Source organism: Tinamus guttatus, unplaced genomic scaffold (assembly GCF_059628265.1).
Source record: "Tinamus guttatus ecotype Peru unplaced genomic scaffold, ASM5962826v1 Tinamus_guttatus_pri_ptg000123l, whole genome shotgun sequence".
Taxonomy (NCBI): domain Eukaryota; kingdom Metazoa; phylum Chordata; class Aves; order Tinamiformes; family Tinamidae; genus Tinamus; species Tinamus guttatus.
The window spans coordinates 750,431-763,166 of NW_028288657.1; the positions used below are offsets into that span (position 1 = coordinate 750,431).

General features: G+C 47.1%; 1 protein-coding gene across 1 annotated transcript in view; it reads right to left on the reverse strand.

Annotated features, from left to right (window-relative positions):
* DOCK5 (dedicator of cytokinesis 5) overlaps window positions 1–12,736 on the reverse strand; it is a 67,703-nt gene that overhangs the window by 33,177 nt on the left and 21,790 nt on the right. The window contains exons 3-12 of the mRNA XM_088521492.1: window positions 9,678–9,761; window positions 6,619–6,659; window positions 5,735–5,790; window positions 5,054–5,150; window positions 3,423–3,571; window positions 2,550–2,685; window positions 2,261–2,418; window positions 1,693–1,774; window positions 1,115–1,244; window positions 648–720 (exon numbers count right to left, since the gene is read on the reverse strand). Of these exons, the coding sequence (XP_088377618.1) occupies window positions 648–720; window positions 1,115–1,244; window positions 1,693–1,774; window positions 2,261–2,418; window positions 2,550–2,685; window positions 3,423–3,571; window positions 5,054–5,150; window positions 5,735–5,790; window positions 6,619–6,659; window positions 9,678–9,761 (1,006 nt within the window). The remainder of the gene's footprint in view (window positions 1–647; window positions 721–1,114; window positions 1,245–1,692; window positions 1,775–2,260; window positions 2,419–2,549; window positions 2,686–3,422; window positions 3,572–5,053; window positions 5,151–5,734; window positions 5,791–6,618; window positions 6,660–9,677; window positions 9,762–12,736) is intronic.

Here is a 12,736-nt window from a genome sequence, read left to right on the forward strand (position 1 = left end):
ACCACGCGTGTGCTCCGCAGGGCAAGGGCTGGCAACAGCACACTTTGCTTTCATGTTTTCCAAAGTGTTAAAAAATGATTCCAAGAGGAATATTTTCCCCTTCACCTGCACAGAAATATTTTCTTAAGCTCTTGAAGTAGCAGCTATGTAAGTGCTTGCTCAGGCCTAGAATAAGTACTACAGGCCAACCCAACCCAAAGAATCCCTGGCTACATTCCTATCGTATTGAAATTGCAGCCTTCAGCACTCAGTGTAACCCACTCCACTTCTTTGTTTCTCGTGCACAATTGCCTTGTGGACCCGTGAGAACAGGTCTCGCAACGGGCGACCCGCAGGAAAGGCCCCGCGCCCCGGGCCCTGCCCTCCCACCCCGCTCCAGGTCTTGGACGGACGAACCGCTCTGCAGGCAGCAACAGCCGACCGGCGCGGAGCAACGGGGCGCTGAGCCCAGCCCGGGGAAACGCTGCGCCAAACACGTCTCGTGGCTGTGAATCTACAGCCAGACTTCACTTCTGCTTCTACACCATCATATCTGCACTTCCCAATCAGAGTAGATATAAAACAGTATCTCCACAGTTGTACCAGATCTGCATCCAAAGTCAGCCTCATTAGAAGAAAATGTCTGGTACTTGAAGTCTACTACTTACTGCTGAAATGGAATAAAATGCTGCTTTTCCTCATCGTCCACCTTTCCATGAATGATATCAGTTATGTCCATCACTGCAACAACAAGTTCAACACACAGTTCTGCAAAGTTGCTAAAGGGAAACTGATGGGAATCTAAAGAGGAACAATTTTGGTCTAAAAACACTCATGACAGTGTTAATGGAGAACGAGTGTACTGCACTGATGGGAGCACATATCTTTTCAAGAGCTAACAGAACAAATGGTGAGCAGTGACAGTATTTCATCTTCTCACACATCTTTCATTAAAAGATCTCACGCAGCTGAGCAGCGACACCTCCATCCTGGACACAGGGATGCCAGCGGCCGAGAGGCCTCGGCTGACACGTTTCCAGATTCCTAGGCAGCATCTCCACCTCCGCGCCACCCTGCTCTTCTGAAGCATCTCCAGGGATTCAATTTAGCACCTGAGGGTTCCTCGGTCTCTTACCTGCCACACCGAATGGTCTCCGGAGGCCGCAGGTGTGTTTCTTGCCATCCTTCAGCTCCATATGCCCTACCCTCACGATCTGACACACCAAGCTGATCTTCGGCCTGATCAAGTCGGAGCTGCTTAAATCCTGGGAATCATTTAAAATAAAGCAAGCTAAATCCATCTGCTTCATGCATGGGGGATAAGGCAACAGAGACACTACGAGACCTTTCTGTTAGGTGGTACACATGTATGAAAGGAAATATGTTTTATTAAAAAAGGAGTGGGGGGAGAAATGTTCCCTTTTTCCCTTGGGAAAGCAATAATGCAAAGATGCTAGCAATTTCTGCACAACAATTGCTAAATGTCCCATTACTTTTTGATAACGCATGACAGCAACAGGACCGCAGGAGACTAAATGGCATTAATTGTCAGAATACTACATCCTAATGACCAGGTTATTAGTCTGTGTCACGCACTGCTGCTCAGGGGTAGGGAACAACCACAAAAAAACAAAACAAAAACGGAAGCCACCTCACTAAGACTCAAATGTCTGCAGCACAGGGAAGCATTTCAAAGATGCAAACACAACTTACAGTAAAGACTGCTTGAAGATTATTTAGTTTCTCAATTTCTTTAGGCATCCCATTACTGCCCCAACGAACCAGGTAATTTTCACTACAAATAAAGGAAACAAACAAAATCAGTTCCCAATATCCCCATTTCCTGTGTAAAATCTTAAAAGTATTCTTATCTTATAGGAATATTTGGAAATTTCTGCCAAAATCCTCTCCCCCAAGGTGCTTCCAAAGTGACAGACCCTCAGTGTGTGAACTGACAGCAAACACTAGGCACATACATGAGTCTGAGGGAAGCAATGGATTAAATACATCAAGTCCAGCAAAAATAAGAGGAAAACTTGTGAACATAGCAGAAAATCTAGGATTTTATTAACGTAACACAGAAACACCTTGCTTTAGGAATGGGAGTGCACGGGCTTAAGAGCTTGACTCCCTATCTCACATGAAATTAAATAACCCTTTCCCAAAGCACAAGAGGGGCTGCAACCAGCATCACGGACAAGCTTTCTGCTAGTTCTTCCTTGTCTTTAGACAGGCTACCATGATGTTAATATTCCTTATCCTACAAAAAAACAAAAAACACCTGATAAATTTGGAGAGGTCAGGATCATAGAGGCTCATTAACAGTTCTGCATCTTCTCCAATATTGCAGACAAAATTCTTGAAGTTTATGTACAGGCTATACGTATGTGTAGTGTTGAATACTGGCTGCCCTCGAAGGTCCAAATTCTGTTGCAGGGACTGCAGAGCAGAAGGAGAGTATTCCCATTAAAAACAACACAGAATTTAGCTCTGCTGCCCAAGTACTTAAAGATGCACAAACACAACAGGCACAAGTTACTTAAGAGGACTAAGCAAGCAACAAAAAGCACCTTCTCTTCCTGGATTCTCTCATCGATCCTTTTTGATGCAGTTTCATGGCACCTGAAGAGCGAGATTGTGCTGGTTTCATCCGGATCCAGGATATTTCCATTGTCATCTCGGACAACCAGATCCAACCCCAGGATCCTGGGCAGCGTATGAGTTAGAAAAGGAAAGAAGGGACACGGTCTGTTAGAATCATAATCAAAAGCGACTGAAAGAGCACAAAGAAGAAACCGAACTGTGGAACTGCAGCCAGCCAGGGGCTGAGCACCAGGTCCATCCCGAGCAACCACCACACTGCTGGGTTTGCTGCCCAAACCCTTCCCCCTGCGCCAGCGTTTGCCCTGGCTGGCGGGTGCCTATGGATGATGGGCAGTTGTTATTCTCTGCCATGAACTTTCTTGTCAATTGACTCACTCGATCTGAACGAGGTCTGACATGCAGATAAGTGAGCTGTGAAGACAATTCTTCATCTGCACAAACCAATGAAAGGAGTTTTAGCGGCTTACAGAACTGCACTTCTTAAATGCTAATAAAGCAGTTTAGTTCCTAACTGGCATCTAAACCCTGGCTCCAGCTGGCCAGCACCAAGCGTGCTCCACAGGAGCTGACCCACATTGCAGCAGCATTTCTGCAGGAGACAGACAGGTCGAGACTACCTGCAAGGGAACAGTGCTGGCACATGAAGAACCACAGGCCACATGCCCACCTGCTGGGTTAGTCAGGTCCTGGAGGGCCTGAAAATCAGGATTATCCCTTTTCCAAGGAAAACGTTAAGACCTGATTCAGTGTTGCCATTACAGGGTCATTCTCAAATCCAAGTCTCAGAGCCCAGAGGTGTGGGCTTGTCCCCTGCCTGCAGCCCATAGTTTGGAGGTTACCTGTTGCCGTAGTCAATTTTGGCAGTGACTTTCTTCTTGAGTTCTGCCAGCTCATCTTTGGGAAGAGTCCCGGATAGGATTTGTGACCTCCATTCTATCAGGCTGTAAGTCATCTGTTGTACATGACGAAATTGTGTTGTCTTGTTATCCTACAGGGGAAAAAGGGCAGTCTCAATCTAGCAGGATTTTGAAACTGCTAGCTCAGTAAGTCTTCTGAGATGTGTTCTACGGAACCATTAATACCAGTTGTGTTTAACTAAAACTACATGTGAGACTAGCACTGCACAACGCCACAACATTAGACCATGGAGAAAATTCTCCAGTGCTTTGTACTCCCAGGCTCTCAACATTTGGGCCCTTCATCACTTCAGATTAAAAATTCTCTGATCAATGTTATTAATACTTAACTATACACACCCATTGCTCCCCAACAGCAGAGGGAGAGAGGCTCATTTCAATTACTTTCCCATTCTGGCCTCCACAAAGAATATGAATGATATCAGCTACTCATATTGTCCCTCAAGAACACAAATCTAAAGGGTGCTACAAAGAGCCAACCTTTATTTGATTTGGGAAAAGTGAAGGGGCAGAGAGAAGCAAGATTAATCTTTAGTTTCCGTAGGGAAGACACTAGAGACGTATTTATTCAAAAAAAAGAAAAAAAAAAAAGTGTTCTTAACTGAAGCTAAAACAACTGCAAATAGAAGGCTGCTTGGGCTAGCAGACTGAGGGAAGTCCAGGCTTACCTAACTGCCCACTTAAGGTCTGCCCTGAGTTATGTCCTCAGCTGTTTGCACTAGCTAAGGCATGTTAAGTTAACATCTTAAAAACTCCCACCCGTTTTTATATTTATTTTGCAGAGGAGATATATTTGGGAAAATAAACCCAAGCCCATTTCAAACCACAATATTATCCAGGACTATTTTAAGACTTATGTGGGTTAAGCAGAGACACACAAAAGACTTCTGCTCTTAAGAAAAACAGATTGTGAGACTAGGACTTTAAAATTATTCGGGGGAGAGAAAAAAAAAAATAAGAGCCAGGAACAAAACTCTCTCTTTCCCTCTTGCACACTAATTACATCACATAGGGCTTCTCATTAAATTAGAGGGTGGAACAAATTCCTGTGGCTTCATGGCCCACAAACAAAACATACTTATGGTTTGGTGAAGTTTTCAATAGGAAAGCTTGCTCTGGTTAAACTGTATGTTTAAAGCTAATTTAGAACAATTCTCTCATCTTAAATAAAGTAACAGAGCCTGGACAGGCTGAAATCACTGTCGCTACTGACTGAGAAAAAAAAAAATCAAGATTGAGTATTCTTAATCTGCCTAAATCATCAGCTTTGAAAGAAAGCAACTTTGAAAGACAGCAATTTACTGTGAACTCCAAGTCATATCCACTGGAAAATCAGGCTGCTTCATCACTCTGCACTGCTTAGGAACACCTGGGCTTCTCCTCACCCCTGCTTTTAGTGCACACACAGTTTTGACTGCAGAAATGGCTATAAATAGGAGCCTTTTAAGTCTTTCACATTGTTTGCAGCGTTTGCAAGTTCAGCCTGCTTACCTGAACGGAACACCCCATCTCCCTCTCCCTGCATCACATACCAAGCACTGCAGAGAACTTACCACATATAACTTGTGCCAGATAACTGCCCACTCCCTCAAAGTAGAAGTGAGCTCTTGCCCAAGGGGCAATTCACCTGGAATCACTGTTTCATGCTGTCTAGAGAAGGTAAAAAAAGGTAAAAAGAGAGAAAGAGAAAAAGAGAAAGGGTGTTACGCTCAAGACCTCTTAGTAAAACCTCTTTTGATAGATATATACTGGAAATTAGAGGCCTGCATTTTCATACAATTCATTCACATATCACCACTGCTGTTTTCTCCTCACTAACATAATCAGAGAATAAGCTGTAAGAATCAAATGAGGAGTGATTTCCTTAAATGTTTTCCAAGACAGGAAGCGGTCGACACTCCTGCTGGCTACTTGGCTGCAATCAAGTGCATTTGATGACTTCAGGGTGTCCCCAGAGGATCTAAATGTAACTGGATGGACCTGCCTCACTACGAACATGTCTAGCAGAGCTTTATTTTTGCAAACAGAGTTCTTTTGCACCTACGTCTACCTCTGTTTGGGGATGCCCAGTGCTCTGGAAAAGCTGCACCTCCAGCAGCCCGGCGTCAGCGAGACCCACCCGGCCGCACACGCAGCCCAGCAGCGTTCAGCGTGCACCACCATCGAGGTTTTCCTAATGAAACAGCACGCTGTTTTTACACACAAATGGAACATCTCAAGAAACTCCAACCTACCCCCGGTCCTCCACAGTGGCCTCTTTTAAATGAATGTATGTTTCTGGGAAGATACCCTAAAAAAGACAGACATGTCAGAAATGCGTTCAACAGAAAAGGGTGAGGAAACAACCAGCAGAACAATAACGGACCGGTGCTGTTATTTACCTCACCTGCACCTCAGAAAACTCCCTTCCTTGCTCCACTGCAATGACACCTACATTCCCGTGCGAAATGCTGTAAGATTCACCAACTACCCATCACTTGGCCTTGCTGCAAAACGCTCTGGGTCTGGTAGCAGGTCTGAACCCATGGTTGCCAACACAAGCTCCCTAACGACAGCACTTGGAGGAGTTCACCAGCCCCAAACTTCCCTTATTTCAGTGAAGCAACCGTGCTTCAGTGAAGCATTGCATTCCTTTTCTATTTTCCTTTCATTTCCATTTAGATCAGGAAAAATGCAGAGACGTGGTGAAGGAAGTTATCCCATGAGAACTGCTAGTATTCCTGTGGGAAACTACATTTCCAAGCAGTTTTCACTCTGTTTTTGCAAACCTCAAAGTTTGGCCGAGATCCATCCATGCATAACTTTCGGAATATTTTCCGAGCCAAATCCAAACTCTAATCTCAGCTTTATTTATAACCAATGGTGAGTGCCTACAAGTCAAAACTGTAATAACAGAGCAAAGAGCTGCTGTAGCTCATGCACAGCATTCAACTTTGCTGGTTCAAACTATGTTAGAGCTGCTTATCACGGCCACCCAGCTAATGCTTCCCAAGCATCTAGCTCAAGGAAAAGGGCTTGATCAGGAGACCTGAACTGAAACGGGAGCACAGCTGATGACAGCAATGGATGGGGTCTGGCAAAGCCGCGAAACACAAGTTACCCAAAAGGGAGGTCATACCTTCTTAGACTTATTTCGGAGTGTGTATCCTCGGTACCAACCTGTGAAAGGGACACAAATACATTTCTTTGTATGCAGCAATTAAATATCCATTGCCATTCTCACCACAATTCACAACATAAACTCCATTGATCTTCCTCTTTTGAGATCTACTAGTGCGAAGGCATCTCTACTACACTTATAGAAAGAAGAAATACCTTCCTTCCACAAGATGAAACTTCAGATTGATAATGGACCAATGGATAAAGTGCTGGATTAGGAATGAGAAGATTTCGATTCTATTTTTGGCTATGTCAGTAATTAATTGAACAGTCCTGTGTAGGTTATTTACGTCTGGCATGAGGCTCATGGAACTTAAGAATCTTTTTCCAGTGATTTCAATTTGTCTTGACACAGGTTCTTACCTCTTCTATATCACAGTTTCCTCTTATTTAAGATGGCCTGCTGGTATTTACCCGAACCTTGTAAAACATTTTGCAATCATTGCACAAAAGGCACATTCCGTATTGTTATGCAAAGCTGTATTTTGGCACTCATTTCATGACATCTTGAGAATTCTTCTACGATTTTCTATAATCTTATCCGCTCATATAAAAAGAACCAGTTTTTTTTTTTTTTTCCCCTTTGCAATGGTCAGTGATCACTCAACTACTTTATTTCTCCTTTGAAAAGCATACAAGCCTAACGCTCTAGAAGAACGTCAGTTTAGTGACAACAGGTTCAACCGTTCAAATGCAGATATTTGTAGAACATCCTTAGGGCCTGTTAGCAGTGCTGAACCTGCCGCAGTTTGGGTCGACATGTTACACAAAGAAAAGCTTCAGCTACTACAACACTCTTTCAAGCTGCAGTTTGCTGGAGAAAGGAGGGCTGGCTAGGGGGACACAGAAACACCATGAGATTATTTCTTTAACTGAAGCCAAGCCCTCACTCTTACCTTTTATTGTTTTTAATGTGGTACGTTAAAGGTTAGACAACCCAAACGAAACGGCTCGTATTAAACACCTTTAGATGCCTGGAAGTTGCGCTCGGTGACGCAAGCGCAGTGCCCGCGGGCACATCACATGCTGCCCGCGAGGTTCCTCCTCGGCGGCAGCGCCCCGCTCCGCTGCGCCACCTTCACACCGCACTGCTGCGGGAAACGGGGAGCTCTCCTCTAGCCAGGGCAGGCGGGGAAGCGGCCAAGACCCGAGCTACGAAAGGGTTCTGCGGGGGCTGTTCGAGCGTGGACACGGAGCCAGTGTGCAGGTCGGCACGCGGCGCCCGCCTCAGCGCCACACAGGGCCGCCACTCACAGTGCCCGCCCCAGCGCCACATGGGGCAGCAGCACAGCGCCCGCCCCAGCGCCACACGGGGCCGCCGCACGCAGCGCCCGGGGGAGCAGCGAGGCGCTCCCTGCCCTGCCTCCCGCCGCGCCGCGGCTCCCGTTCCCCACACGGCTCCGCCGGCCCTCGCTCTATCGCTGTTGTGTCTCCAAGCTGCTCAGCCGCCGAAAGCCAGATAACGCTCCGTGCTCACGCCAAAGCCTGCGCGAGCTCCGGCGTTGGCCGAGGGGCCAGCTGGGCGCCGCGGCCATGGCAGACGGAGCGGAGCCGGCCAAGAGCCAGGCGCGGAACGCAGAGCGCTTCCACACGGAGCGCTTCCACACGGAGCTCCCGGCTGCACGGAGACCCATCGTGACCCGGGTGAGCAAGGAACGGGAGCTGCCGTCGGGAAGGGCTGCCCGCCGCAAGGGAGCTGCAGGCTGCAGCCCCCGCGAGCCCTTGTGGCTCCCAGAGCTGCTCAGCGCTGCATCCTAGAGCAAGGAACCAGACAGGAGGCCTCCCAAGCGCTCGTTACCATCGGACAAGGCTCTTGGGGCAGCCCTAGGAATGCCCCCGTAATTCCCTGAGGAATGTTACTGAGAGCCTGCAGAGCACCCTTCCTGCAAGCACAACACCCCACTTAAGTGGAACCTTCTTCTAAGCCCAGGTTTGTGCATCTAGATAAGGATGGCAATTACTGGAACAAAAACAAACAGGAACTCCCCCGGGCTCCCCACTTATAGCAGAATTTGGAGTTTCCAAAACAAATTATATTTATGGTATATAAGAAAAGGCCGGCAGCAGAATCACCATGTGAAAGCCCATCAGCATCCTTCACTTTGGATTCTCAAATGTCCGTTCCAGAAAAAAAAAAAAAAAAAGTTTAATCCACATCCCCCTGCCAAAAATAATTACCACATTCTGGAAACTCTAAGATGTATCCCTTTCATAAAAGCATAATTTAGCACTATTGCATACTTTAAATAAAATAAAAACCCACACCCGATACCACACACATCAGTAAAAACACCCATCAGCAGTTCTGACATGCAGGAACGGGCTGGCTCTTTCCAGTGTCAAGGGCAAAGACAAGTGGAAAGAGAAAAATTGGCCATGAACAAACTGCTAAACAAGCAGCCTGCTGCACCGAGCAGATACTGAAATCTCCCGTATGCTGTTTCTTTTTCAACCTGATGTGGCCTGTGAAAATGACTGAGTTTTTATTTTGGAAAGAGCATTGGACTATGGAGAAAATAGACATAACCCTCCAAAAGAAGGGGTGAGCAGCATATTCTTCAAAATAATTAAAAGGTTGAATTCTGTTCCTAATAGTGAAATAATCATGAAACAGTTTAGTTCAGTAAGCAGATCTAAAGCACAAAAATATCATTTTCACCTAGTTTAAGGTGGGAATTTTGTTTCCCTTTCTGCGAGATACTTTACATTGAGGTTGGTATTAGGAAAAGCTTACCTGTAAATTACTGGGAGAGACAGCCTGCTGGAGGCTTTCAAAGGCAAAGCCAGTTCATGGTATTACAACCACGGTACGACTGCTGCGTCTCTGTTTTAGGCATTTTTAAAGCGTTTTCAAAATTCAAGGGTAGCCAGCAAGCACTACAGAGTGAGCTTTGGGCATGGGAAACGTACCAGAAGTTGGAAATGCGGATTCAGACTTTGCACTATTTTTTTAAAAAATGCTTGTTTTGTTTTATTTAATTTTAAAACCTAATGCAAAGTACTTGAAAGTGGTCCTACCTTCATACATCTCCAAAATGTGGACAGTATCGCCAACTTGCAGGGAGAGCTCCACGTCCTGCGTGGCATCGTAGTTGTAGATCGCTAGAAGCAGGAAGAGAGACACAGAGTTGTCTCCAGTTAACGCACGAGCTGCCCACCAAAAGGTGCCATTTCCCCAGGCAATAGCTAGGGATCAGTTCGATAATTTTTATTAATGTTTCACAGAGCTGACTACAGCGGAATATTCGCAAACAGCGGCAAAACAAAATAAGAAATCTTAAATCAAAAAACTGCTACTCTTCTGTATTAAATGCCTCAAACTATTGTTACTAAAGGCTCTTCCCAGACAAGAACTAATTTTAGTATGAAAACTTGAGATTCGCTGCAAATTTAATCCCTGTGAAAGACGAAGCTAATCCGAACGCTTATCGGATTTCCAGCGGGAATAGGATTAAGCGCAGCAGCCAGCGCCTCGGAGCTGCCGTTCCCGGAGCCGTCCCGCGGCGCCCGCGTCCCCTCTCCGCGGAGCTGCCGCGGAGCCCGGGCACCCGCGCGGGAGCAGCGGGACGGGGTCCAGGGCGGCGAGGAAGGGCCCGCGAGCCGAGCGCTCCCATCGGAACTGACCGACCCTTGTCCTTCCCGAAGCCCCGGCAGGAGCCCAGAGGAGGCCGCGTCAAACAGCAGTGCAATTCTACCCTGCACATGAGTGTCTAATGACGCCCCTCAGGTGCACGGGAAGCAGCAGCTCTCATCAAGTCTCCAATTGTTCCTGGATAGCTGTTGTCCAGGAAAACCCTTATGGGAAGTGCTTTCTTTTTTCTATTTCTGCTTTATTTTTTAAAAAAGTCAAATAAATCAGACACACACTTTCAGGGGCTCTGGGAAAGTTGTTTGTAGTTCACAGAGTTTGTATTTGAAGAACACTCTCTGAAAATTAAATAAATAAAATCAGCTGCAATGCCAGGAAATTCCCATCGAATGCCTATCATTTCTGTCAAGATGAGGTATCCTGCCTCCTGGCAAGGACCCATCTTAAAGGATTGTGGCTTACCACAACGGAAATTACCTAACATACACTGGTTTTCTTTAAAATATCCTAACTCTAAATAATCCAAGGGGAGGCGGCAGACGGTGCGAACTCCCTGCAGTGCCTAAACTAGCCCCCTCTCCCGAGCTGGAGGTGCACGTGTGTTTATACGTGTTGAATTCCTACACACAACTTGTAGCTGCCCTAGGCCCGAACGACCAGACTCTACCGAAATGGAAGCATCTCTTTTGCCAGGAAATGCTGCTTCAGCTCCAGACAAAAGCAGCCTGAGCAGCACCAAGTGCCCAGGAGAGGTGGACGGCATCAGACGAGTCTTTCTTTGGAAAACACAGCAGTTAATTGAAAACTGAAGAAGGCAGCAGCACCAGAGGAGCCAGGCACACAGCAGCGCCCTTCCTGCTCCCTCATGGGGAGGCTTTTGGACCCAGGGTGCACGAGGAAGACGCTGCTGCCACCCCAGTTCACAGACAAGGCCTGCAGCACCATCCTTTGCCAGATGGAATGAAGCAAGACAGAAGGGCACAATGCACCAATCTCCTGCCCCGTGATTATGTGCACGGTTATAAAAGACAAATTGCTGGTGGATTTTCCCTGGGAGCTTTCCTGTTCGCAGCTGATACGTCCTACTGCTGGTCCCATCTGAATAGTTCATCCACAGTTATTTAAACCATTTAGCCTCTTTTTCATGCTGTGTATTTAATCTGACCTTTCTCCAGACTTAAAAGAACAAGGAAGTTGCACATAAACATGGTCATGGCATGAAGAAAAAAAATCTTCATGTAAGAACTTAGAAGTGCAGCAATGAGGCAATTAAAAAGACTCCTTGTCTGCCTGCATTTTCAGGAATTACTCGAGACTGGTCTTCACCTTCAAACTGAGTTTCAGACTTGTCTTTGAAATCCACTTTAGAAGGAGAATTCTGTTCCTTTTATCATCCTAAAGGAAAACTAACACTGAAGGCTAGAAAATCTGACTGGTAGTAAGAGCCAAAGAGGAAACACACAATCCTTCAGAACCAGACACCGTGTTTACTGTAGCGATCCTATTCTTTGATAGCTACAGGCAGGGCATCGTTTAGCTTCACGCACATGAGGGAGGCCTTGCTCTGCGACTAGCAGGGTTGCTGTAAGGAAGAGCCCCTCGCCCCATGCCACACACGGGGCGAAAACCGGAGAATTGCAAAAACCCCTGGAGAGCCCCCAAAGCTTCGTCAGCGCATTCACCAGCGCGTTACGAGACCATCGCTCATCCCCAAGCCAGTTCTGGAAAGGAAGCCAGACTGAAGAGGCTGAAACCACATGAGCGAGGCAGAAGCGGTCAGGTATCGCTGTGCCTGCTTCAAGGTAGAATGAAACGACACCTTTTCCTCAATAACGCGCTGAAATGCATTTTAAAGGTAGATTATTGGCCTGACAGAAAAGCAGCTCTACGTCGAGACCCGTTATGTCCGGCTGGGCTCGGAACGCCCGCTCCGGCCCCCACGCTGCCCGTGCCGCCGCCAGCCCGGGGCTGTCCCTGCCCTCCTTCCCCACAAAGCAGCGCATTGAGCGCCCGGCAGCGCCCGGCCGCCCCGCAGCGCGTCCGAGCGAGCCGCGCGCCCCGCGGGGCCGGCGCTGAGCGGGGCCGCCCCGCCGGGACAGCCTGGTATGCCGCCCGCTGCCAAGACGTGGCCAAAAAACAGTAGCGTTATTTAAAAGACAAGGAACTGCCCACGGAATTAATGCTTAGGAGGAACAAAGGTTTTTTTGATTTTCGGGCAAAAACTTTCTTATAACTTCCCAGGAATTTATGTCTGAAAAATTGAAAACAGCTTAATTAAGAGCTATATGTCAGATTAACCAGTTGTGCTACCAACGAGTGCTCATAACTGGCCGGTGCTGACACGCAGGCTCTGTTCAGCAAAGCTCCAAGGGAATGCCTAGCATTTTGAAGGCAAGGACGCCCAGATAACAGGACTACTCCGAGGGAAACACTTGGCCACCATCAGCACCTCCCCGAGGAGCAGGACGCGCCGCAGGCTCCACGTGTG